This window comes from Marmota monax, unplaced genomic scaffold (genome assembly GCF_021218885.2).
Source record: "Marmota monax isolate L192 unplaced genomic scaffold, Marmota_monax_Labrador192_F-V1.1 WCK01_AAM20220418_F8-fsc00145, whole genome shotgun sequence".
Classification (NCBI taxonomy): Eukaryota; Metazoa; Chordata; class Mammalia; order Rodentia; family Sciuridae; genus Marmota; species Marmota monax.
This window is the reverse complement of record NW_026695201.1, coordinates 4,593,121-4,619,725: the sequence shown is the minus strand read 5'-3', so window position 1 is coordinate 4,619,725 and position 26,605 is coordinate 4,593,121. Positions and strand designations below refer to the sequence as shown.

The window sequence follows — 26,605 nt, the reverse complement described above, 5'->3', positions numbered from 1 at the left end:
ATGTGAAACCAGGAACTTTGAAAAGACTTTCTTTCTCCACCCATGAATGGTGCTTAAAATATTAGCACTAGAAAGTAACAAAACTTCATATTATCTTTAAGTCAGAACCTATAATTTCTACTAAGTATTGTCCCTTTCTAAACATACTATACAAAAAATGTAATCATTAATTGGATCATTGTTGGTTTGTTTTTTGATACCAGGGATTGAACAGCTTTTCCACTAAACTAATTCCCCAGTACTTTTATTTTTTATATTCAGACAGGCTCTTGCTAAGTTGCTAAGGGTCTCACTAAATTGTTGAGACTGGTCTTTAATTTTCAATCCTCCTGCCTCAGCTTCCCCAGTCACTGGAATTATAAAAGTCAAATAATTTTTGAAACTCTTCTCTGGATTGGGGCAACAACAATACTAGAAAAAGAACACTGCAAAGTAAAAATGATAGTCTTAGATCTGTAACTTGAGTTGTGTAATTTGAGTAAGTTACTAAACTTCAACCTTTTAATTTATAAAATGGGATTGATAATATCTACCCTTATTGATTGTTGGGAGAATTACATAAGAAAATGTACAAGAGCCATGAACAGTAGTACATGCCTATAATCTCTCAACTGGGCTGGGCTGAACACTGGGAATATGAGGGAGGCTGAGGCAGGAGGCACACAAGTTCAAAGATAGTCTCAGCAACTTAGCAAGACCCTGTCTCAAAATTTAAAAATAATAATAAAAAAAAAAGGGGGGGAGCTGTGGATACAGCTCAGTTGGTAGAGTACTTGCCTTGCATGCACAAGGCCATGGGTTCAATTCCCATCACCATAAATAAATAAATAAATAACATTTTTTTAAAAACTGGGGATGTGGCTCAGTGGTTAAACGCCCACAGGGTCAATCCCCAACGCAAAAGAAAATTAAAAAAAAAAAAGAGGAAGAAAACATACAGGAAAGCATTCTCTGAACTATAATACACCATTTATGTGTAAGAGATCAGTTCGCTGGTCTCCCTAAGAAGAACTTCATTGGTCTTTAGAATTCTTATCACATTTTCTTCGAAACATTCAGTGATGATAAAAACACTCATTTGGAAAAAAAAAAAGGTTATTCAAAGCCATGTCTGTGATCAAACTGAAGACCATTTTTAATTCAAAACAAGACATGACTGCAATATAATGAGCTTCTTTTATATGATTTATAAACTTGATTTGATGGCATTGAAAAGGTCTTATAAACATATGCATTTGCAATAATAAAACAGATACATATAATCTTAAATGAAATGAACAATTTATTTTTTTGGTACGAGTGATTGAACCCAGGGCATTTTTACTACTGAGCTATATCCCCAGGTCTCTTTTAATTTTGAGACAGGGTCGTGCTAAGTTGTTGAGGCTGGCCTCTAACTTGCAATCCTCCTGCCTCAGCCCAGCTTCGGGAATCACTGGGGTCATAGGTGTGCATCTGACACTAACTCCCAAGCTATAACATAAGTCATCTTTGACTTCTCCTTTTCTGTCACCACCTATATATATGCATGGCATCATCCAATTCTACCATTACTATTTAGAAAATTTCATTCCAGTCCATTACTTTAGTCCATATCTTCTTTATATATTTCTCCCCAGAACTGTAACAGGAGCTTCTGAACTGACCTACCTAGCAACAGTCTCTTCCCTATCATTCAACTTCAACAACATGAATGTACTGAAAAATAAAGTTACTCTCATTCTTACATCCACTACTTGCATTGCTATATAAGAGTCAAAGTGTGGGCAAACTCTCCAGACCTACCCTCTCACAAATTCCCATCAGTCCCCTATACTTCTGACACACTGAACATTACATTATGCCCAGACAGAACAAGCCTCCTTATGACTACACGTCTTTGCTCATGCTCTTCTAATTGGAACTCCTTACAGCCTCTTTTTTTTTAATATTTATTTTTTAGCTTTAGGTGGACAATATCTTTATTTTATTTTTATGTGGTGCTGAGGATCGAACCCAGTGTCTCACGCATGCTAGGCAAGCGCGCTATTACTTGAGCCACATCCCCAGCCCTCCTTACAGCCTCTTAAACTCATCCATCAAAACCCAACTCCTAGATGGCAAGATCAAGTCACTTCTTCAGCCTTGCTCTATCAGCCAGGCTCTCATACATGTTTCTATCATCATTTGCTATGTTGTTTAATGATTCATCTATTTATCTCTCCTTCTAGACTTTGAGCTCCACAAGGGCAAGACTGAAATTCCTGACATTGATAGCACCTATAATAACTGAGAACTAATTTTTTTCTTTTTCCCCTAGTGCTGGGGATCACACCCAGGGCCTCACACTTGCTAGGCAAGCACCCTACCACTGTGCTACATATATTGACCAGACAGTTGAATCACAGTGACTGTGCTTAAGTGGCATAAACATTATTAGATGGAAGCCCAGCTGTCTCTATCTATCTCCTTCTTGGCCTTGGAAAGTCATTCCTTGAGTGTCAATCGAATTCGTGTTACTCAGCTGTGAACAGCTCTGGCTGGTCCCTGGACTGTTTAGGGAATATACAAAATATGAAGCACTATTCAAAGGCTATGAAATATAATATTCTTTTTTGGAGGGGAAACTGGGGATTGAAATCAGGGGCACTGAACCACATCCCCAGCCCTATTTTCATATTTTATTTAGAGACAGGGTCTCACTGAGTTGTTTAGTGCCTCGCTTTTGATGAGGTTGGCTTTGCACTTTTGATCCTCCTTCCTCCGTCTCCTGAGCCACTGGGATTACAGGTGTGCGCCACCATGCATAGCTACAATATTCTGATAACTAATAATTTTTAATTAGCCAAGCATCAAAAATTTTTAACTGGAGCCAAGAGTGGGAGTGCACTCATATAATCCCAACAACTTAAAAGACTGAGGCAGGACGCTCTCAAAATAAAAAATAAAAAGGACTGAATCCGATACAGTGGAGCACGTCTGTAATCCTAGCAACCCAGGCAGGAGTAAGTGGAACCCAAATTCAAGATCAACCTCAGCAACTTAGTGAAACCATAGGGTCTCTAAGACCCTAAAGACTTAGAGATCCTGCCTCAAAATAAACATAAAAAAGGACTGGGGATGTGGCTCAGTGGTTAAGCAACCTTTGGTTCAATCCTGATACCAAAAAATAGAGTATAAATAAAAAAGACTGGAGATGTAGCACAGTAGTAAAGCATCCCTGGGTTCAATCCTCAGTACAAAGAAAGAAAATTATTTAAGAGGGAGAAGGGAAGAGTTTAGGGAAATGGTGGTAATGGATTGAAAATTTCACTTACATACAAATAAGCTCTAGAGCTCTCTTGAAAACATGGTAATTTTCGATTTAAATTTTAAAAATGTATAAACTTCAACTGATACATAAAAAATTGCACATATTAATGAAAGTACTACAGAATACCTTTATACATGTCTATATTGTTCAGTGTTTAAAGTGGTGATTTACAGTTAATAACAATGTATTATACACTTGAAAACTGCAGCTGGGCATGGTGGCACATCCAGCTACTCGAGGGGCTGAAGCAGGAGGATCAGTTTAAGACCAGCTCTGGCAATTTCTGAGGCCCTGTCTCCAAATAAATATTTTTAAAAAAGGGTTGGGGATGTAACTTAGTGGTAGGGCACCCCTGAGTTCAATCCCAGGTACCAAAAAAAGAAAAGAAAAAAAAATTGCTTAGAGCCAGCACGGTGGCATACAACTGTAATCCCAGCAACTCAGGAAGCTGAGGCAGGAGGATTTTGAGATTAGATTAAGCTTCAGTAACTCAGTGAGACCCTGTCTCTAAATAAAATATAAAAAGGTCTAGGGATGTGGCTCCGTGGTTAAACGCCTCTGGGTCCAGTCCCTGGTACCCCCCACCCTCTGCCCCAAACTCCTTAAAGTAGATTTCAAGTATGACACACATACACATACACACAAGCACATGGGTACTATATATGTTGACTAGCTATATTTAGCACAATGTATACATATTTTAGAACATCAAATTGTACACCATAAATATACACAATTTGTATTCATCAAGTGAAAATACACATTTTGTGAAATTTATTATTTCTCCTAAGTGGGCTCAAGTTATTACTATTTTCAACTCACAAATGAAGAAACTACAATCATAGAACTAAGGACCCTGACTTGTCCAAAATAAGTGAAAAGCAACCCTTAGAATTTCTTAAAAGATACCTTCCTTTGAGATTAAAATCAGTATACTATAAACAGTATCAAATTCCTCTAGTTGAAATGGTATTAGGATGGAATCTTCTATGGGGGAAAAACAGTTTTAATTCACTATTTCTCCATCCAATAAATAAATAAAAGCCCTTGTGAGAAATAGAAAAGTGCCCTTCCATAAGAGCTTAAGGTTACCACTAATGAAAAAGAAGTGTATTTCTTGGCATTGAATCCTAGTATGGACAGAACAGTGCTACACAACATAAAATGACACTGTCTGGATACACTTGGTGATTGCATATATCCTACGTACATTCACCTTATTATTATTATTTTTTTAATCTTTTGGTACTGGGGATTGAACACTGGGGTGCTTTACCACTGAGTTACATCCCCAGCAATGCCCACTCCCCCCTCTTTTTCAGATAAAATCTCACTAAATTGCTGAGGCTGGTCTGGAATTAGTGATCCTTCTGCCTGAGCCTCCTGAGTTCCTGGGACTGCAGGCATTAGCCAACAAATACAGCTATTCCTATATACTTTAATCATCTCCAGACTATTCAGAATGGCCAATATAATGTGAATGCTGTGTGAATAGTTGTTACATTGTATTATTTAAGGAACCACAAAGAAAAAACAATACATAGTGCAGTCCAGGTACAACAATCATAGTTGAAGACTGCACAGTATGTAAACAGAAAGTGTAGCAATTAACTCTGAAATAGTAAGTTCTGTAGAGAGGAGAGACTGAGGATCTATGAAATGCTGGGAGGCTAATGCAGTATGCCTAAACACTACTTCATTTATGTGGACTCAGCATAATGCTTGGCAGGCAGCAAATTCAAGTAACTTCTTGTAACTTTCTGGAATTTGTTTTTCAAGTATTTGAACCCATGGAGACAAAACCCAAGGATAATAAGGGGTGACTGTAATGACCCTCAGCTTCTAATCACTAATCCTGAAGCTCATCAAATGAACTGTTTAGAACAAATACGATCATTTCAAGCTAAATGTTAACTCCTCCAAAAGCTCCTAACATCTACTAAAGTATGATATCAAAATCCAAAGCCATTCAATTATGATCAAGTCAACTGGAAAAAAGGAAGGAGCTCCAGCAAGACTGGCCTCGGCATATCTGAGAGAAAAGACACATACGAAGATAAAAGGCAAAGAGAAAATAAAGGATTAAAATAACTGATCTCAACTCCCAAGAGGAATAATTTCGTCACAGAGAAAAACTAAACAAAATCCCCTATTTTTATATTGCCTGACTGAAGTGGAAAGAGAAATGAGAAGACATTTGGGGAAATCGGGAATTGAAATCTCAACAGCATTTAAGCTAACCTTCCATAACAAATAGTTTCCAAAAATAGGGCTGGCACAGAATTATACTGGGATTTGTACCAGGAATATCCACAGGCGCTAGAGGCTAAGGACTAGAAAGTCTTGGGAGTAGAAAATGAGACCTAAACAGTGGAGAGTTCTAAATGGAAGAAAATCTAGGATATTACTACCGATAGTGAATTGACCTTTTAGAGAAAAGCTGGGATCATCGCCCTTTAACCCCAAGTAAAAAGATAAACTAAAAACGAACTCCCTAGGGTGCAGCAGAGGACCTCTCGTTGTTATTGCTAATCGCCGGCCTCGTAGTGGTCCAGGCTTCTTCCATCCTCTGCTACGGGCCTGTCGGGAACCTGGACAGAGTCACCCATTGCCAGCAACCGCTGGTGTCTGCAGAAGTTAGAAGCAAAAGTAAGAACACCAAGATCTCTCCCTCCGCCCCGAGGCCCAATCCCTAAATAAGATCTCGAAATTGTAAAACTCATGGTCAGCTGAGTTAGAATATTTTCTGGTCTCGGCTCTGGGTTTTGGGGTCACGAGAGTAATCTGGGGGAGAAGTACTAAAGCAGGGGAAAGTAGAAAGGGCAAGAACCGCGCCACTCCTCGGTACGGAGTTAAGTGACCTCAAAGCCCTACCGAGCTGCACCCGAGCGGCTGGGGGAGGGGGGTGTCTCTAGGATCCCGGAGCGGTGGCCTCCACACCCACGGGTCATTTCCCAGCCCAGGCACAGGGTAAAGCGCTGTCAGCCAAACGTTAAGGATCCGTTCTGGTCTCCCAAGGGTCGCGGACACCGACTCCCAACCCCCGCGCTAAAGTCACCTCAACAAGAGCACAGCCATCTTGGGTTCCGGTCTGGACGGAAGTGACGCAAGCGGCGGGGCGTCTGAGCTGGGGCGGGGGTGAAGCCCCGAAGAGTCGTCACGTGATGACACCGAGTTCTTTAAAAGGCTTCGCGCCTCTGCTCTAGGTTCTGCGCTTTTGGTGGCAGATGTTCGGAAATAGTTTGTTCTCCCCCTCTTCCTAACGGTTTTTGCCAGGACTGCAGCAGAGATTCCGCTGGGTTTAGAATCTGCCACCCGCGTATGTGTTCATTTTTTTTTTTTAATCTCCCTTCCAATCAGCAAGAATTTGCCCACAGTCTTCACTGAGTCGGAGTTTGACTCCACCTCCCTCCCTGGCCAGCCTAAAAATATCAGAGTTGGTTGGCTGAGACAACGGCGCAAAAGATACTTTGGGCTTCTTCTCATTCTAATGTTTTGGTCAGATAGATACACAGGTTGAGACCCACTCAGGGGAATGTGAGATGGGTCCACTAGAGGACCTTGCAGTCACCTCAACAAGATGAGGAACCCAAGAATGGGGGACGTATAATCAGGCCTCAGGATTCCTAGGCTTGAGCTGCTGCCTGAGCTAGGCGCCCACCAGCCAAAGACAACGCTCCCTTGTTCCTTGTTTCAGTGCTGTGTGGGCAACACCCACCATCAGAAGAACCTGAGATATGGGGGAGAACCTGCTTTGATTTATACATACTGCATATAAACAGTTTTGAGGAACCCAAGCGTGGTGATCAATTTCAGAGAACTCACGACTGGAGAGAGAAAAAAAATCAAGTGAGAAAGGAATAAAACAATGCAAAAGATCTTGGCCCTTTTGCGGGGAAAGGGAAACGAGGCGGGAGTGGAGGTCACAGCCCAGAAGAACTCCTATTCTACAATAAAACATGTTCAGTCACATTAATATTCAGATCTCATTTATATTTAGCACTCCCGAATTTTTACTTTCAGGATTTAAATAGCACAAATTCATTTATTTCTGAACCAAATGCTATTTTTGCATTTCTATAATGCTAGACCAAAAAAAAAATAAAATAAAATAAAAAAGCATTATTATAGATTTTTTAGGATTGGAAGGGACCTTAAAGACTCTATAATCCAACCTTCTACCAAGGACAAAAATCGCTTCTGAAGCATCCCTAACAGCTGATCTTCTAGACTGCTGGAACTCGTCCTGTGGTAGTAAACAGCTTAATCATTACAAAGTTGTTCTGCTATTGAACTTCCAGTCATTGATCCTCCTATTGAACTTTCAGTCATTGATACTCCTTTGGCCTTCTGGAGTATCACATTAGCAAATAAATGAAGACCTCGTGCACTTAGCCTGTTGTTGTTGTTTGGGTTTTTTTTTTGGGGGGGGGGGGTATTTTCTTTTTGCTTGTGTGTTTGTTTGTTTGTTTGTTTGTTTTTTGTACTGGGGATTGAACCAAGAAGCATTTAATTGCTGAGCCACATCCCCAACCCTTTTTATTTTTTATTTTGAGACAGAGTCTTGCTAAGTTGCTTAGGTCTTCACTAAGTTGCTGAGACTGGTTTTGAACCACTGGGCTAGCTTTACATAGCTTTTTAAGAAATTTCATTTAATATGTATGACCTGTTGAGTTTCTGCCACAGTCTCTGAAAACTACTACAGGGGATTCAAAGACACAGACATATATTGTCCTCAACAAATTTATAACCTTAGCAAGATCCCTGAAGAAATACAACAAAGAAAGTGGTCAACACACAAAACAGGTATAACTAAAAGTGGTGACTAGATAGGAAGAAAGTGATTGTTTATAGCTGGGAGAGGTAAGAATTGCAACATTTGTTGATGATGATTTTACCTGTGCAGTTTAGGACTGGGGTTGTAGCTCAATGGTAGAGCACTTGCCTAGCACAGGTGAGGCACTGAGTTCAACCTTCAGTACCACATAAAAATAAATAAATAAAGGTATTGTGTCCATCTATACCTAAAAATATTTTAAAAGGTCTTTTACTTATTTATTATTTATGTAGGTATTGAGGTGCTTTACTACTGAGCTACATCCCCAGTCCTTTTTATTCTTAATTTTGAAACAGGATTTCCCTAAGTTGCTGAGGCTGGCCTCAGACTTGCAATCCTCCTGCCTCAGCCTCCTGAGTCACCAAGTCCTATTCCCATCCCTAATTCCACCCCAAAATCTTAAAGAGATGGGTAAAATGCATCAGATTAAATTCACCCTCTTTGAGCTATCATTAAAGGCTCCTTAGGAAAAGGCTTCAACTTTTCTGTTCAGACTTATTTTCCCTTCAAGTTCCCCCAAATTAAAGTGGATGGCTCAGATCTTCCCTAAGTATCCCCAGTACATCACAAACCTGTCCAGCTCACACACGCAAAAAAATGCATGCACAAAACACATTTTCTCACATTCGTGTACTTAATTTTGTTGTTCTATCTATCTGGTCACTCTCTCTGCTCTTTCCTTATTTTCAAAATGTCACTCATCCTTCAAGGTTGATCTATATCTAACATTACCTCTTAGACCTGAGTGTCTCTTCCTCTGAACTTCATTTATTAAATGCAGTTTATTTTTGTGTTTAATCTCCCACATGACTTAACCTTCATAATGTTGTAGCTGTGTGGGTGCTCTGTTGTATTCCCAGCTCTTTGTTCATTACTAAAGCAAGCATCATGGTTTATTGTAATTGGTTGTTGATGGGTTTGTTTTCTGATCCTCTCTCCCTCTTCCTCCAAACTAAATTTTGAACTTGCAGGAGGGATGTAATTTTTATTCCTCTTTCTATTGCCTGCATTTCCATACTTTACATATAGCATTCAGTACAATTTTGTTGTCTTGCTCTAAATTGAAATGAACTTAAACTGCTGCATAAGTCATCAAAGAACTTCTTAACAAAGAGGGAAAGGTCTAGGATTTCTTCCCTTGAAATTTCTCAGTCAAGTTTCTCTCTGGAAAGAATCTCCCAGGATGCAGGAACATTGTGGGGTGAGGGAGATTCCCAAAGAACCTGGTCATCTCAAGAAATCTATAATGCAACCTATCGTAATCAAGATAACAAGAGAGTTGGAGCTGTAGCTCAGTGGTAGAGCACTTGCCTAGCATATGTGAGACACTGGGTTTGATCCACAGCACCACATAAAAATAAATAAATAAAATAAAAGTATTGTGTCCATCTACAACTAAAAATAAATATTTTTAAAAAAAATAACAAAAGATATCCTGTTTTCAGAGTTCTCTGGGGGGAAATTGCTTATAGCTTCTAGGACCTCAGGGGCCTCCTGTCAGGCAAGGAGGCTAAGGAGAAATCACATTTCATGGTCTTTGGATTTAGGTTTCTCTGCCTAACTATCCCTCAGAGAAGTGTGTTTGTGTCCCTTTTTCTGTCCCTCTCCTTCACCTCCCTCCCAACATTCCAGCCTGGGGCAGGGGAAGGCCAGAAGACACAAAGCGCTCTGTGTGTGGGGTGGTATGTATCCCCCCCATCCCTCCACCCAGAGTATACAATGCCCCTTCTGCTCTCTGCACCCTGTCCCCCCCCCCACCACCTCTCAACTGCACATGCCAGGCCGTAATTGGTTACTGGCTCAGGACAGCCCCCTCATGCTGGGGCCCCAGGGGATTTTAAGCGGGTTCCAGGAACCCCCGCTCAGTTCCTTGTCCCCCACTCTCTTCACCCCACAGATGCTCCAGGCCCTAGCCCCTGCCCCAGCTATGGCTCCTGGGGCTCCCTCATCTAGTCCCAGCCCTATCCTGGCTGTGCTGCTCTTCTCTTCTTTGGGTAAGTGGAACCACCCCAGTCTAGGTACCCTGCAACTCAGCCGGTTTCAGCATCCCCCCACTGCCTTTGTTGTACCCCTTATTGCCAAAAAACAGTAAGCAAAAGCAGGAAGGTGGTATTGTAGTCAGAGAAAAATATGTATCATTTGGAGGGAGTCAGGAAAGATATTCTGAGAAGGGAGATGGTAAAAGAAAGTTTGAACAGCATTTAGAGTGGGCATGGCTGGACCCAGGTTGGAAACCAGTAACATACCCCTAGAACCATGCTAAGAACCTGATAGGAATTGGTATTAGAGTTTGGGAAGAAACAGGATCAAACACTGGCTTCTGTTCCCCATTCATCCCCTAATAGGGCAAGAGGTATCCAACTTTAGTTTTCCAGAAGTGAAAAGTCAGGGAGTATAATCTAAGGAGGGAGCCTGAAGTTGTGGCCTCAGCTCCTTACACTTTTTGTTTTCTTGGAGCCTCACATTCTCTCTGTTGCTCCTCATCTATTAAGTGAGTGGATAGAATAGAAGGAAGTTTCTATGAGATCCCAAGATCTTGTCTCTCTAAATCTGTCTTCCTTCATTTGTTGGCCCATCCTTTCCTTGCCCTCTGACAAGTGTTGGATAAGCAAGAGAAAGTCAAAACAGTGGATTGAATGGATCCTTTCCTTCTCCAAACTACCCTGAGTCCTGGTGCCATGGGTGACAGTAGGCAAGCTAGGATGAGGGTGAGGGAGAAGTCATCAGGGGAGGGACTTAAGTTACAAAGCCCAAGGTTCTCTGCTGTCAGGTCCTTGAATCCTAAACCCAGAACCTAGACTCTTATGCACTATATTGAACTGTTCCAAGTACCCTGAGAAAATATTAAGGATAAGGAGTTAGAGAAGGGAGTGATGAGAGAAATGGGGAAAGGTAATCTTGGAGTACAGGAGGGAGGGCGAGTTCAGTCCCAACGTCTGTCCCACTCATAGAACCATTGAGCTGAACTGAGAAGGGCAATGATTGGTATTATAACAGGAGGAATAGAAGTTAGATCCAAAGAATAACCTCCCTTGTTACCTTATGATTCCCAAGAAGGCTGTAAGAAGGAAGTCCCAGGAGGTGAGTAAATAATATTGATGCTGAGGTGGGAGATTCAGGACAATGGGGGGGTGGGGGCTGTAGAATTCCCCAATATTGGCCAGATAATGGGTCTTTGTTTGGTTGCCTCCTCCTCCTCCCCCCATAGAACAAAAGGGTCTACAGTGGACCCCATCTAGGGCCAGCCCCCACACATAGTCTCCCTGGAATGGCCTTTCTTGTGTGGGTGAGTCTTGCGGGTGGCACTAGGCTAGACAGCCAAAGAGGAATGAGGATGATTGAACCACAGAGGCTCCCATGCAATGTTATTTGAACTCTGAGCTTGGGATCTTTCTCTGTATCCAACTTCTCCAGAGAAGAGTATGAGTCCTTCCCTCCCTGGCTCCCCAGTCAAAAGCAAGTTGTATGGCAACCAGGAATTCAGTAGTGAGGATTGTCATGCCAGGGAAGACCTATATTCTCTAGTTCTCTCCATTTGGTGGGGTGGAGGGGCAAGAAATTTGAGTTTGCTATACTGTAAAATATCATACATCTGTTGAAAATAAGATTGATGTCAAGACAGGTGTAGTGGTGATGTCTGTAATCCCATCAACTCAGGAGGCCGAGGCAGGAGAACTGCAAATTAGAGGCCAGCCTGGACAATTTAGGGAAACTCTACCTCAAACTGAAAAATAAAAAGGGCAAGGGATGTGGGTTAGTGGTAGAGTACCCTAGGGTTCAATTCCAAGTCAATTCCCACCGGGGGGTGGGGGGTGGCAGAGAATGTTATGCAATGTATATAAAAAAGCTCCACAAGCAAACTTATCCATTTCTTATAAGTACAATTATATCTTGAGTTTATTGAGTTTGACAACCAGAAAAGCATACACATTAAATTGGTAACTGTGGTTCTGCGAGGGGACTTCAAGAATTGGTTGGAGTGGGTGTGAAAGGAAACTAACTTTATCTGTATTGCTTGGATACTATATAAGAAGAATGCAATTTATATTACCTATATAATTTATAAAAACTTTTAAACTCTGCATCTAAGGGATAACTTAAGACTTGGATACAACCAGGTGTAATGGTGCATTCCTGTAATCCCAGTGACTCAGGAGGCTGAGGCATGAGGATTGCAAGTTTCAGGCCAGCCTCAGCAATTTAGTGAGATCTTGTCTCAAAATTTTACTTGATTAATTAAAAGAACCAGGATATAACTCTAGGTTCTATCCCCAGTACAGAGAGAGAGAGAGATTTTATCAAAGGGAAAGTGAAACTTGAAAACAGCCCATCTTTTGGAAGTCCCCAAGACAATCTGTTACTACATACTGAGAGCTTGAACAGATATAACATTTACACTCATCAATTCAGTTAGTCTAGAGAGGTTCAGGCCTCAAAATATTATTATTTCTTTGACTCAATCCTTGATTGCACTTTGGTCTCACACCCTCCATAACCTTTACTGGGCCACATGTGTTTCTTATTTCCCCTCTGTGCTTGCAGTGCTGTGCCCTGCCCAGGCCATTGTGGTTTACACAGACAGGGAAGTCTATGGTGCTGTGGGCTCCCGAGTGACCCTGCACTGCTCCTTCTGGTCCAGTGAGTGGGTCTCAGATGACATCTCTTTCACTTGGCGCTACCAGCCTGAAGGGGGCCGAGATGCCATTTCGGTGAGTGCCTGGGGGATACTGGGGTTGGATAATAGAAGGGGTGCCTCAAAAAATCAACAGAAAAGAGAACTTGGGCTAGGGAAGGAAAAATCCTTTATAAGCCATAACCCCAACTTTGGCAAGTAAGTTGCATTTTTGTCACCCTGAGTAGGATGACTGTCTGCATTGTCTTTCCACCCACAGCACTACCCTTTCCAGGCCAGAATTACTGGCCCTACCCCCGGGTGCCAAACTTTGACAGCTTTGTTCTCACTAGGGTCCTCTTACATGCTTCCCCTCATTCCTCATAGATCTTCCACTATGCCAAAGGACAACCCTATATTGATGAAGTGGGGACCTTCAAAGAGCGTATCCAGTGGGTAGGGGACCCTCGCTGGAAGGATGGCTCCATTGTCATACACAACCTTGACTACAGTGACAACGGCACTTTCACTTGTGATGTCAAAAACCCACCAGACATAGTGGGCAAGACCTCTCAGGTCACACTCTATGTCTTTGAAAAAGGTGCGACAAGGAGTTCAGAAAGGGGAGGGGGGAGACTGATAGACTGGGGAAAGAGGCAAAAAGCCCCACCCAACGATGTTTAGGCTTTGGGAGGGAGAGCAGGAGGCAGCCTTGGTTAGGAGTCCTGTATCCCTAACTTCTGGGAATAGACGTGGGTCAATGGACCAGAGACAGAGGTACCGGTTCATTTCCCCCACTTCTTTTCCCTTCTCTTCCTAGTGCCAACTAGGTACGGGGTCGTGCTAGGAGCTGTGATTGGGGGCGTCCTTGGGGTGGTGCTGTTGCTACTGTTGCTTTTCTACCTGGTTCGGTACTGTTGGCTACGCAGACAAGCGGCCCTGCAGAGGAGGCTCAGGTAAGAGGCGGAGCCCGACTCCCCACCCTTAATCCACTATTTCCCATCTTGGTGGAGACCACTTCAGTGGGTAGGAGGGCCAAAGGAAAGAGAAAGCTGCGAGCCGCTCTGCAAAGGTTTTGGGCGAGACCAAACCCACAGCAACCCCTTTTCCTGCAGTGCCATGGAGAAGGGGAAATTGCACAAGCCTTCCAAGGACTCGTCGAAGCGCGGGCGGCAGGTTAGCGGGACTTGGAACTTGGACAAGCTGGGGAGGAGACCTGGGAGTCGCAGGGCAGCCGTGAGGGGCGGGATGGGAACAGTCAAGCCCCACGGGATTCGTGACTGAGGTGAGCATCCCTCCCCACAGACGCCAGTGCTGTATGCCATGCTGGACCACAGCCGAAGCACCAAAGCTGCCAGTGAAAAGAAGTCTAAAGGGCTGGGGGAGTCTCGCAAGGATAAGAAATAGCGGTTAGCGGGCCGGGCGGGGGATCGGGGGTCAGGGGCAGAGTCCGCTAAAGGTTCTCAGGTGGTGGTCATCGAGATGGAGCTACGAAAGGATGAGCAGAGCTCGGAGCTCCGACCTGCTGTCAAGTCCCCCAGCAGAACCAGCCTCAAGAACGCCCTCAAGAATATGATGGGCCTGGACTCGGACAAGTGATCACCCCTCCAGACCCTGCCAGAGCAGGGGGACCTAGGCTCCTCTTATCCCCCGTCTAGGTGCTTTCCTCCCTTGCTCCCCTGCCCTGCCCTGCCCTGCCCTGCCCTCACCTCCCTTTGAGATGTAAGTTTCATTCTAAAATTCATTCCCAAACACTTGTATCGCCCCCCCCCCCTTGCCTGACTTTCTGGGATCCCAGGGACTAATCATACCCCTCACCTGCCCCAAGGGCTGTGTGTTTGGTGTCTGTCCCTCAGGCACTGAGAAGAAAGGGAACTTGATAGCCCCTGCCTCAATTCCAGGCCACCTCTTCTTCCATCCCTTGCACCCTAGCCTGACCCCTCTGGCTCTTTCCTTTCCCGCCCCTCCCTCCCCTCCAACAAGTGACCCAGCTCCATTATCTGTCCTGTTAACACTCAGATCACCCAGATCAGACTCTCCTTCAGGGTTTATTTAGGTTGTTGATTATTTTTTATTTTTTAATCCTTTGTTTGCTTGTTTGTTTACCTGTGCCCATGCTCTGCCCTTACCCCCATGACTGAGGACCGATGACGTCATGTGGCTTTTTCAGGCCCCCAACCCCATTAAACAGAGGGGCCCCTGATCCTCAGACCTCAGCTTGATACTTCCTGATCACTTTGGAGCACTGTTCTAGGACTCAAGAACTTGGAGAAGGATGAGGGGAGAGAGAATGGATCCTCAAAGGTCAGGGGTGGAGGAGGGGGGCAAATGAGCCTTAAAAAATGGCTTTAAACAATCAAATAGAAAGCAGGAAAAAAAACAAATGGGAAGTAGGGGGAAAAGGAAGAGGCTGCTCTCCCAGCTATAGGGAATTCTTAGAAATTTTCTACATTCTGTATATTGCTTTTCAAAACTCCAAATGTCCTTAAATGTTTAATAAACACTGACATTTCCAGAAGTTTCTGGCTCCCTCTTGAATTCCTAGTTCTCCTGGGAATAATCCCTGCCCCTTCTCTCATCCCCAACATCCTATGATTCTGCCTCATCAACAGTTTAGTTGTTTAGTTTGGTCTTGTGGTATTGTATAGTGGGAAGAATTCTGAAAAAGCTCACAAGACACATTGGGACGTTCAACAAATACCCCAAAAGCTTGTACTATGTGCTAAGCTGGGTCAGGCTTTGTTTTTACATAAGTGAAAACACACTAACCACGATTCAGATTCTAAAATATCCCAGCCACTCTAGCTGTGTGATCCAGGATTGCATTTCATTTCATTTTATTAATATTTATTTTTTAGTTTTTGGCAGACACAACATCTTTGCATTTCATTTTAATTTATCTAACTTTGGTAAGCTTGTTTATGCATTTGTCAACAACTAAGATCGTGATATCCACTCTGCTTAATGCCCAAGGATGTTGTGAGAATCCATCCTATATATGGAAATCTTGGTAAATTATAAATTGATATACAACTAAGATATTGAGGATGAGTTCTTTAAAGGTGTTTCTAGCTCTTGCTTAAATAAGTACATTTTATAAACTAGCACAGATCTCTACAAAAACCCACATATGTTTTGTTGGTAAACTATTTTAGCTATAATATTAATATCTCATTAGCTAGTTTGCTGGTATGTAAATTTAGGTGCATAATTAATATCCTTGAATCTTTAAATGATTGTGAAGACCATATATGCATCATCTTTGCTTTGGGTCAAAAAACAAGGCTCTCAAAAGCCATTTCTTCTCCTTATTAAGACTCAAAAGATGTGATTAACACCAGCTTGCCAAAAACCCATAGTGCTACTGTTTATTTGGGGGTATCTTTCACTACTTTTATTTTATTTTTAATTTAATTTTTTATACTGTGGATTGAACCCAGAGGTGCTTGACCACCGAACCACATCCCTAGCTCATTTTAGTCTTTATTTTGAGACAGGAATCTCACTAAGTTTCTCAGGGCCTCAATAAATTGAACTCATGATCCTCCTGCCTCAGCCTCCCAAGTGGCTGGTGTTATAGGCATGCACTGCAGCACCCAGCTCTTTTCACTGATTTTAAAAGAAACATTTATCTGAATTAATTCTAATAAAAATGGATTCTGGAGAACTTTTGGTTGGGGGAGGAGAAAACAGTCAAAATCAATAAAGTTAGGAATATCTAAGTTAAAGATTTGTTATTAGTGAAGATACTAAAATGTTCATTATTCATCAAATAGTTGTAGCTGAGTACCCTGTTTGAGTTTCCTGGGCTGTTATGAGAGTCAAATGAAACTTTATGACAGTTCTGATAAATAGCATAGCCCAGAGTATCACATTTCATTACATTTTTGTTCTAAAAATTATCAGCACCTGCATTTTACCAGCTCAGTTTACCCAATTGTTGAATATTTCTGATTCCATCAGGATTTCTGGTACCCTGGAACAGTATTTTGCAAACTTTCCATTAGGTGTTTTCACAATCATTCCATAGTTTTATGGGCTTATTCAGGACTACTTCCCATTTTCCACAATGTAAACCATATCTTTCTCTCTTCTGCAATGAAGCATTAAGTAGAGCCTAGAATAGTGAGTCACATAAAGGAAAATAGCAATATTATATGGGATAGTTTGAATTCCATCAAATTGCTACTTTTAAACAAATCATTTATGATCCTCAGTGCATCATAAATAACAAAATTTATCTAGGCATGGTGGCATATGCCTGAAATTCTAGCAGCTCTGGAGGCCAAGGCAGGGGGATCCCAGGTTCAAACCAGCTTCAGCAACTTAGCAAGGCCCTGTCTCAAAATAAAAAATAAAAAGGGCTGAAGATGTAGCTCAGTGGTAAAGTGCCCTGGGTTCAATCCCCAGTACCAAATAAAACAAATAAACAAAATATTAATATTAATAATAATAATAATAACATAAATTTGACCAGACATTTGAGTACTTTGAGAATAATTTAAAGCTTTTTAATGTAAATTCAAAATAAAAAGACAAAAATTATAATACAGCTTATGAATATACATAAAAACATTTCAATAAAATATTACTAAATAGAATCCTACAAGTTAATAAAATAATAAATTATGACCATGAAGAATTAATCCTGGGAATGAAAGAATATGTCTATACCACAAGAGGGCTAGGGTGTAGCTCAGTGGTAGCTTAGTATTCACAAGGCTCTGAATTTGATTTCCAGCACTGGGGGGAAAAAAAAAAGCATAAAGTAATTTGTGGGCCAGGTGCAGTGGTACATTCCTGTAATGCCAGCTACTCAAGAGACTGAGGCAGGAGAATCATGAGTTCAAGTCCAGCCTGGGCAACTTGATGAGACCCTCTCTTTAAATAAAAAAATAAAAATGCATGGGCAACTTGATGAGACCCTCTCTTTAAATAAAAAAATAAAAATGCAGTGATAGAATGTTCCTGGGTTCAATTCCTAGTACTGAAAAGAAAAAAAAAAAGAAAGAAAGAAAAAAGGAAATATCATGTAAAACACTACACCTCTTTGTCATTAAAATAGAAAACAAGACAGTTTATTCATTATCTCTAAAAGTACTCAACACCATTTTCAAATAATTTAGTTGACATAATAAGTCAAGAATAAGAAACCTCTCTATATATTAGAAGAAAGAAAAAAACTATCTTTATTTGCAGATAGTTGTATTCCTAGGAAATCCTTAACTAGAAAGTTACTGAACTAATAAGTCAATTTGGTAATATGATTATAAGATAAATGTATTGCAATCTATAATGAGAAATCAAGATAGAGACAGAAATAAGAGAGGAGCCCATTATTGACAATGAAAAGAACAAAAACAATCACAAGGTATATAACTTGTGTGAAGAAAATTATAATATTTAGGCCACACCATGGCCTGGAGTTCCGGAGGGAGAGCCTGCCCTCCCTGTGCCCGGATATATGCGGTGAGCCACCCTGTGCTTGGATTCCTTATTCACCAAAGCATGGCTCCACAGCCCAAAATCAAGGTACATATAGGCTTGAGGCTGCCATAGCCATGAAACTGGGATATTGCGGCTTCTATCAAGGGACAACAATAAGGACCTGGTAAGATATCATCAAGGTCCCTGTGGCCTGGCTGCACCAAAGGGTTCTCTACTAGGGGTGCAACAGTTATCCTGTTGCTGAGGTAACAGGGAGTCTTGCATGGGGTTGCCTATCTCTTGTTTCTCCTACTAACAGCCAGCTTCTTATGATTATCCTCTCACTAGTCATATAATCTAATACTTCCATATTCTCACATCCCACCTCTTAAACATCTCAGCCAACCCCTCAGGACCCCCGTCTACCTTTAGAAACTGTAAACCATTACTCAAACCTATTGACTATAAGGTAGAAGATAACCGAACTCATCATTTCTGATTATAGTGACAAAACTGTAAATGTAAAAATAGAAGCTAACTCATATATGGCTGCATATTGGGTACATTGAGTGCTGTAATATTGATCTCTCCCTTAAAAGTGAGCTATTGGTAACCCATAGGAACACTATAAGACAACAGGGCAGAAGCTGTAATACCTCGGATCTACACTGCAAAAGAGGAAGACTCATAGACATCATGAAAAAACAAGGGAGAAAAGTGCCCCAAACAAACCAAGATATACAACAATAGAATGCATAGATAGGGGAGTAGGTTAAGTGTCAGAGAAGGAGTTCAGAATATACATAAGTAAAATGATTTGGGAATTAAAGAACAACCTAAGTGAGAAGATACAGGCAAAAATCGATCACTCCAACAAAAAGAGAACAAATACAAGTTGTAAGAGATTACTTCAAGAAAGAGATAAGAGATACTGAAAAAACAAACAAACAAATCCTTGAAATGAAAGAAACAATAAGCCAATTAAAAAATTCAATAGATAGCATCACCAACATACTAGATCACTTGGAAATCAGGACCTCAGACAATGAAGACAAAATATATGATCTTGAAAATAAAGTTGATCTCACAGTGAAGATAGTAAAAACCATGAACAGAATACCCAAGAATTATGATACCATCAAAAGACCAAATTTAAGATTTATTGGGATAGAGGAAGGTTCAGAGATTCAAACCAAAGGAATGCACAATCTCTTCAATGAAATAATAGCAGAAAATTTCTCAAGCATGAAGAATGAACTGGAAAATCAAATACAAGAGGCCTATAGGACATGAAATGTACAAAATTACAACAGATCCACACCAAGACACATTATAATGAAAATGTCTAGCATACAGAATAAGGATAGAATTTTAAAGGCTGCAGAGAGAAAAATCAGAGTACCTATAAGGGAAGACCAATTCAGATCTCAGCAGATTTTTCAACCCAGACTCTCAAAGCTAGGAGATCCTGGAACAACATATACCAAGCTCTAAAATATAATGAATGCCAACCAAGTATCTTATATCCAGCAAAATTAAGCTTCAAATTTGATGATGAAATAAAAACATTCCATTATAAACAAAAGCTAAAAGAATTTACAGCAAGAAAGCCTGCACTACAGAACATATTCTTGGCAAAATATTCCACAAGGAAGAAATGAAAAACAACAATGAAAATTTGCAAAGGAAAGAACTACAATAAAGGAAAAGCCAACCAAAGGAGAAACCAAGTCAAGCTAAATATCAGAAATGACTGGTAATACAATTCATGTCTCTTTCAACTCATTTTGATAAATTTTTACACATAAAAATTTTAACTACAATATCATCTTATTTTTCAGATTTTTGTTTATTTTGTATTTTTTGTTTTCCATTTCTCTTCACAAAGTTACACAAATATGTTCTTTAAAAGTTTTAGCATTTTATATGTTATATTTTAATATATAATTAATCTGGTATGTGTGTATACATTGCCTGTGATATGAGATGAGGTATATTTTACTCTCCTATAATTAAAAATCCATTATTCAAGATTCCAAGATGAAAAAAAGATCAATCAGAATAAAAATTGTTTAATAAGGTATTTATAAAGGTAAGGGCAAGGTCGAGGGAAAAACCAACAAATTTTGTGAAGCACCTTTCCTTCCATAAACTTGGAGAGGTAGGAGGTAAAAGAAGAGAGAGCCATTATGAAAACCTTGTAGGAGAAGGTGACCTAATTGAAGTTATTCCCACCAAAAGCATGAAGAAACCAACCCACAGTCTACTAGAGTCTTACAGGGAGAAATAAAACACCTCGCTCTACTCTTGTATATTCTAAGTTCATCTCTTTGGTGTCCCTTTCTGATGGAATGCAACAAGAAACCACATAACAAGGTGACTTACCATGCAGCCTACAGCATATGTCTCATCAAAAGGTGAAAGATGGAAAAAGGAGCCAATATGACAGCCAGTGGTTACATGAGGCCACTGAGTATTTGAAATGTGTCTAGTCTGAATTGAGGTGTGCTATGTGTTAAATAGACATTAGATTCCAAAGAATTACTAGGACAAAGAAAATGAACATGAACTATCTTACTAACAATTATTTTCTTTGCAAATTATGTTGGTAATCCATTGGGTTAAATGGAACTATATTAAAATTAATTTTTCTATTTGTATAAAAAAAATTAAAGGAGAACAAGGTAACATATTCTGTATCTTGATGGTAGTACTATATACTATATATTTTTTTATATTTGTATTATCAAAATTTATATAACTATAAAACTAAATAGGCAAATTGTACCATATATAATTTATATCTCAACAAACATGATTTTAAAAAGAAATCTAGTTCATAAAGTGTTTTAACAGGATTAAGCACATACTAACCACCTGATAAATAATGGCTATTATTATTATTCATTAAAACAACCAGCATCAAGCTGTTTCATAGTAGGGTAGGAGGGGGAGCATGGGAGGAATAGACGAACTCTAGATAGGGCAAAGGGGTGGGAGGGGAAGAAGGGGGCATGAGGTTAGAAATGATGGTGGAATGTGATGGACATCATTATCCAAAGTACATGTATGAAGGCACAAATGGTGTGAATATATTTTGTATACAGCCAGAGATATGAAAAATTGTGCTGTATATATGTAATATGAATTGTAATACATTCCGTTGTTATATATAACAAGTCAGAATAAAAAATAAAATACATAAATTTTTAAAAAAGAAAGTTACAACATGTATAAAAGGGTTTAGGATCTGAATAAACAACAACAACAAAAAAATGTTTCATTCTACATTCTTTCTTTTTTTGCGGGGATGGCGGGTAACCAGGGATTGAACTCAGGGGCACTCAACCACTGAGCCACTTCCCAGCCCTATTTTGTATTTTATTATAGATAGGGTCTCCCTGAGTTGCTTAGCACCTTGATAAATTGCTGAGACTGGCTTTGAACTTGTGATCCTCCTGCCTCTGCCTCCTACATTGCTGGGATTACAGGCATGTGCCACCACACCCGGCTTCTTCTACAATCTTAAGGAAGACTGAATAGAATAAAATTGTCTTCCACCAATAACATATAATAATCCACTGGAAATCCCAATAAAATAATTTTAGAAATGTAACTAACTGTTTTAAAATCCATATGAATGAATAAATATGCAAGGGTTTCTAGGAACATTCTGAACAAGAAAAATAATGAGAAGTGTCTTGATACACGACTAAATCAGTCAGAGTCATTTCAGGTGAACTGGGCTGGCATGAAATAATCACACAAAGACAGAGAAAATACCTTTTTCTTTGGGTTCTGTCGTGGCTCCTCTGACCCACCTCCCACAAAATGGGCAAGTCAGGCAAGAAAGAGAAAGGGACACTCCTGGAACCCTGGTTTTATTGGGGGAAGCTGTTTGAATGAACATTCCATTCATATAAAGCAGAGGAGTAATGTTACAAGGGGCAACCCACTCCCATTGGGTACCGCCCACTCCCAAAGCTTGCTCCTCTGCTGAGCAGAGATGGGGATCCACCTGCTTCCTGGTTAGGGAAGCCAGTCTCCACATTTCCATCACTCAAAGCTAGGGGGTGCTCAGCTCCCACGTGGCAGCTCAGACAGAGAAGTGCACCTTAACACATATTAAGAAGTGCTGTAAAGTACCTGATACAAACAGGTTTAGATGCATATATAAGTAAAACAGAATACAGCATCTAAAAACAGGCAAATGAATGTAGAGTATATTATAGTATATAAACAGTATTACAGTTCAGTGATAAATAGGTTATTCTTGAATTCCTGGGCTCAAGCAATTCTCTTGTCTTAATCCCCCAAGTAGCCAAGAACATAGGGGCAAGATGACATATGGGGCTCAAATGGATTATTTAATAAAAGATACCAGCACATTTGATTTATATGCCTGGAAGAAAACAAAGTAAGATTTTAATTCCACAACATATACAAAAATAAAACCTAAATGTTAAAAAAAATTACAAACATTTAAAATAAATAAGAATATTTATTTAATTTCTAACTGGGAAAGCTCTTTAAGAAAGACAGAAAATCAGCCAGGTGCAGTAGCATGCCTGTAATCCTGGTCTCTGGAAGGTTGAAGGAGGAGGCTCACAAATTCAAAGCCAAAATGGGGAATTTCCCAGGTCTGTGCCCCAAAATTAAAAAATAAAAGGAGCTGGGGATGGAGCTCAGTGGTAGAGTATCCCTGGGTTTAATGCCCAGTACAGCAAAAAACAAAAATAAATTTAGAAAGAAAGACCAGAAATCAACCAGTCCAATCATGCCTCTATCCCTATCAATCCACTAAAACTGCTCTTGTCAAAAGGTATTTAACTTACTTTTGCATCACTGTGACCAAAATACCCAACAAGAACAATTTAGAGGAGGAAAAATTAATTTGGAGCTCACGGTTCCAGAGGTCTCAGTCCAGAGACAGCTGAATCCATGGCTCTGGGGCCAAGATAAGGCAGCACTTCGTGAGGAAAGGGCCCCAGACTCAGTTCATGATGCCAGGAGTTGGATGGTTTGAGGGAAAGTATCCAGAAGCAGAGAGAGAGAGAGGGAGTGGCAGAAGAAGCCTCAGGGAGGATACACTCTTCCAGGGCAAGCCCCCAGTGATCTACCTCTTTCAGTCACACACCACCAGCCTACAGCTACCCATTTACCACTCAGTCAATCCATTCAAACTAGGATGGACTGATTGGGTTACAGCTCTCATAATCCAATCATTTCATCTCTGAATATTCCTGCATTAACTGGTGCATTGCGGTGGGGGTGGGGGGACATCAAAACCATAACAAAAGGTACTAATAATGTCCATTTTACCAAATCCAATGGTTACTCTCTCTTTCCCCCAGAACTGGGGATTGAATTCAGGAGTACTCTACCACTGAGCTATATCTCCAGCCCTTTTTATTTTTTATTTTGAGATAGGGTCCCCCTAAGTTACCAAGGATGAGCTTTCATGTTGGAGGCCATATATATAAATTATGGTTTGTTTGAGTCATTAAGGCAGGGGTCCACTTTTTCAGGAACTCCTGGGTGGAATCCCCCTTTGGAGAATGCCCGGATAATGCTGATGCCTGTTCTAGCTCACAGCATTAGGATCAAACAGCTTCTGGGAGATGGGCATATCCTGCCAGATAACCTGTTCACTGCAAGACCCCTGCCACACCAAGAAGCAAGCACCAACACAAGATCCTCACCCCTGCCCACCCCAGCTCTCAGCCAGAAACCTTATACCTACCAATCACCTTTGATATGTACCTCTATAAATAAAGAAAGCTCAGGCTTTTTCTTTGTTAGGAGCCAGACCCTTCTGGTTGGCTCAACCGGTCACACCCTTGCTTTGAAAATATATAATTCTTGCCTTTTTGTCTTTTTTTCTGATATATTACTTTCACAACTCCTGCCTTAGTCTTCCAAATAGCTGGGACTATAAGCTGCACTGCCACACCAGGCTCAATGGTCACTTTTGAATCTTTCTCCTCTTTTCAGCAGAATTCAACAGTTTCAGCCACTTCTTTCCAATAACATTATCCCTTTGCTTCATTTTTTTTCTCCTACCTATTTCAGAAATGCATAAATTTAGTTTAAAGCAGAGATTGCAACAAGCCATCTTTTTACTATTGTCCCACACAATGTGTTTGTTTATTCAAATTAGTGCCACAATTGTCACTGGGCTACAGTCACCTGGAGCTGAATATTGTTTTTCTCCTTTAGAAGGAGTGGGGCATCCTTGCTTCTCTCACTTTCTTATCTGCCTAACCACTCAACATATGAATTTTCTACACTGCCTTAAAATGTCTAAGAAATGGTTGGACAGGAAAAGCTCACGGCCCACTCCTGTAAATCCAGCAACTTGTGAGGCTGAGGCAGGAGGATCACAAGTTCAAGGCTAAATTCAGTAATATAGGGAGACCCTGACTCAAAATAAAAAAGGACTGGGGATGTAGTTCAGTAGTAAAGTGCTCCTGGGTTCAATCCACAGAAGAAGGAAGGGAGATAGGGAGGGAGGGAGGGAGGGAGGGAGGGAGGGAGGAAGGAAGGAAGGAAGGAAGGAAGGAAAATACACCAAGTTATCAAGTTACTACAGTCTTCATTTCTGCAACTGGTCAAGGAGCCATAATTGGACTATGAACTTCTTCCATAACCCTTTTTTATCCCCATCCCCGCCCACCCCAGCTCTTAGCCAGAACGTCAGGTGGTCAGGGTCCTTTACCTATAGAGAGGGAATTTCTATTTCTGACTCAAGGTCTGAGTTCTCTCAATTGTCCTCCCTTTTTCGGGTTGCTGTATCCCATTAATCTTTGTTTATGTATTGATTTCTTGTGCATGGGTGTGTCTTGCTACAGCCCCATGGGTGAAGCTATGCTCACCTGTTCCTTGTAAATATAACCCCTTGCCCTGTTTAGTTTAGAATCTTCCATGGAAGTGCCTTGTGTGTGTCCCCTTCTCTTACTGTGCCCTTGGGTGTGGCCTATCCAGGTGTCAGTCAACTTGCTGACAGTGGACATCATGAAGATACTCAGCCCCCTGAAACCTGACCCCTGGCCTCATTTGAATAGCTTCTCCTCAATAAAAGCGGTCAGTCAATGTGTGTGCTCTCGCCCTCTCTCTTTCTAGGGACCATTAAGGTCAGAGGAGCTGTCACAGCGACCCCAAAGAAAAAGGTATTTGTGTCTCTTGTGTGGTAATTTCGTGCAGCCCAGTTAGCCCAGTTTAACTTGTGAGGCTCAGATCCCTGAGATCCCACAGGCTTGCCAAGATGTCAATCAACTGCAAGACATTGGGAAGTAAGACTCTGCCCTTGAAACCTTATCCCTGCCTTTGATGTACCCCCTTAAATAAACCATGGGAGCCATTTCTCTTTGTCTAGTTCAAGAACCCATGTGGACTAGATCTATCAAGGGCTTTGCTGTTTGTAAATATATTTCTGAGTGCTTGTGTTTTATTATTTGTTAATTATTCGAGATATTAAGATTTAGGGTAGCTTGGACTCCTCTGGGCAGGAGAACCCCCCAGTGAGATGCTAGCTCTCTTCCTTGCCAAAAGAGAGTCCCTGAGTTCAATCCTAGTTCAAAAAAAAAAAAAAAAAAAAAATTAAGGATTGTCTAGATACTCACCTGTTTCTGGTAAGACCTAAAATGAGATCAAACTACACCTGGTTTATGTTCCTGCTGTAGCTCTGTGTGACCTAGGACAAATCACCTGACTCCAGAAACTTGAATTCTGTGAAGTTAATATCTGATGGTTTATTTAAGATAGCAAATGGGAGGATATATGAAAATACAAAAAAAAAAATTAAGTGTTTGGCATAGAGTAGAAGCACCATCCATGCATGTTCCTAGTTATTCCCTTTCTCCCTCTGTTCAGTTGAAGGGAGTGGGGGACTCTCCCCCAATAAACACTCAGAGATCAGGGCCCAACTCACCATCCAGGGGTCTAGTCTATCACTGTCTGCCTCATAATCCAGACTGCATCACAACTCAGGTACTATCCTTTTGTCCTGCGAACCCTTTTCCTTCTAGGCATTAAGTGTGTCTCCCAACTGAGCCCCCACAGTCTATCCTGCAGTCCTGTCTTGAGTGTCCAGCCCATGGCAAAGAATTGCAGCTTGACAGTGAGGTTTGGGGGACCCTTTTAGAAGAGGGTTGGAAAGAAGAGAAAGATAAATCCAGGAGTACTTATCACTGAGCTGCATCCCTAGCCCTTTGGTTTTATTTATTTATTTAAATTTATACGTGACAGTGAAATGCATTACAATTTTTAATTGCACATATAGAGCACAATTTTCATATCTCTGGTTGTATATATAGTATATTCACACCAATTTATGTCTTCATACCTGTACTTTGGATAATAATGATCATCACATTCCACCCCTTTTGGGTTATTTTATTTTATTGTAGTTGTAGATGGACAGAATGCCTTTATTTTA

The 26,605-nt window shown here is 40.8% G+C and overlaps 2 protein-coding genes and 1 long non-coding RNA gene across 3 annotated transcripts in view; 2 read left to right on the top strand and 1 right to left on the bottom strand.

The window, feature by feature from the left end:
• Positions 1–6,447, bottom strand: part of Sdhc (succinate dehydrogenase complex subunit C) — a 41,134-nt gene extending 34,687 nt beyond the window's left edge. Inside the window, exon 1 of the mRNA XM_046428997.2 lies at positions 6,351–6,447. Coding sequence (XP_046284953.1) covers positions 6,351–6,370 — 20 coding nt within the window. The 5' untranslated portion in view covers positions 6,371–6,447. The remainder of the gene's footprint in view (positions 1–6,350) is intronic.
• LOC124082550 (uncharacterized) lies at positions 5,714–7,686 on the top strand. Its single transcript, XR_006848422.2, has 2 exons — positions 5,714–5,941; positions 6,311–7,686. It is a non-coding gene; the product is annotated as an uncharacterized LOC124082550 (long non-coding RNA).
• A 2,298-nt stretch (positions 7,687–9,984) lies between these two features.
• On the top strand, positions 9,985–15,259 carry Mpz (myelin protein zero). The gene is made up of 6 exons (XM_046428993.2): positions 9,985–10,123; positions 12,672–12,838; positions 13,129–13,342; positions 13,562–13,697; positions 13,857–13,917; positions 14,047–15,259. Exons 1-6 carry the CDS (start codon positions 10,027–10,029, stop codon positions 14,146–14,148), a joined length of 777 nt encoding a protein of 258 aa, XP_046284949.1. The 5' UTR covers positions 9,985–10,026; the 3' UTR covers positions 14,149–15,259.
• Positions 15,260–26,605: the final 11,346 nt, after the last annotated feature.

What these genes read in the sequence shown, in the direction of transcription:
- Mpz (XM_046428993.2), top strand. Translation starts at nt 10,027, where the DNA reads ATGCTCCAGGCCCTAGCCCCTGCCCCAGCTATGGCTCCTGGGGCTCCC. An exon ending in GGGGCCGAGATGCCATTTCG is followed by an intron (nt 12,839 to 13,128) that starts GTGAGTGCCTGG and finishes CATTCCTCATAG; the next exon opens with ATCTTCCACTATGCCAAAGG. An exon ending in ACTCTATGTCTTTGAAAAAG is followed by an intron (nt 13,343 to 13,561) that starts GTGCGACAAGGA and finishes TTCTCTTCCTAG; the next exon opens with TGCCAACTAGGTACGGGGTC.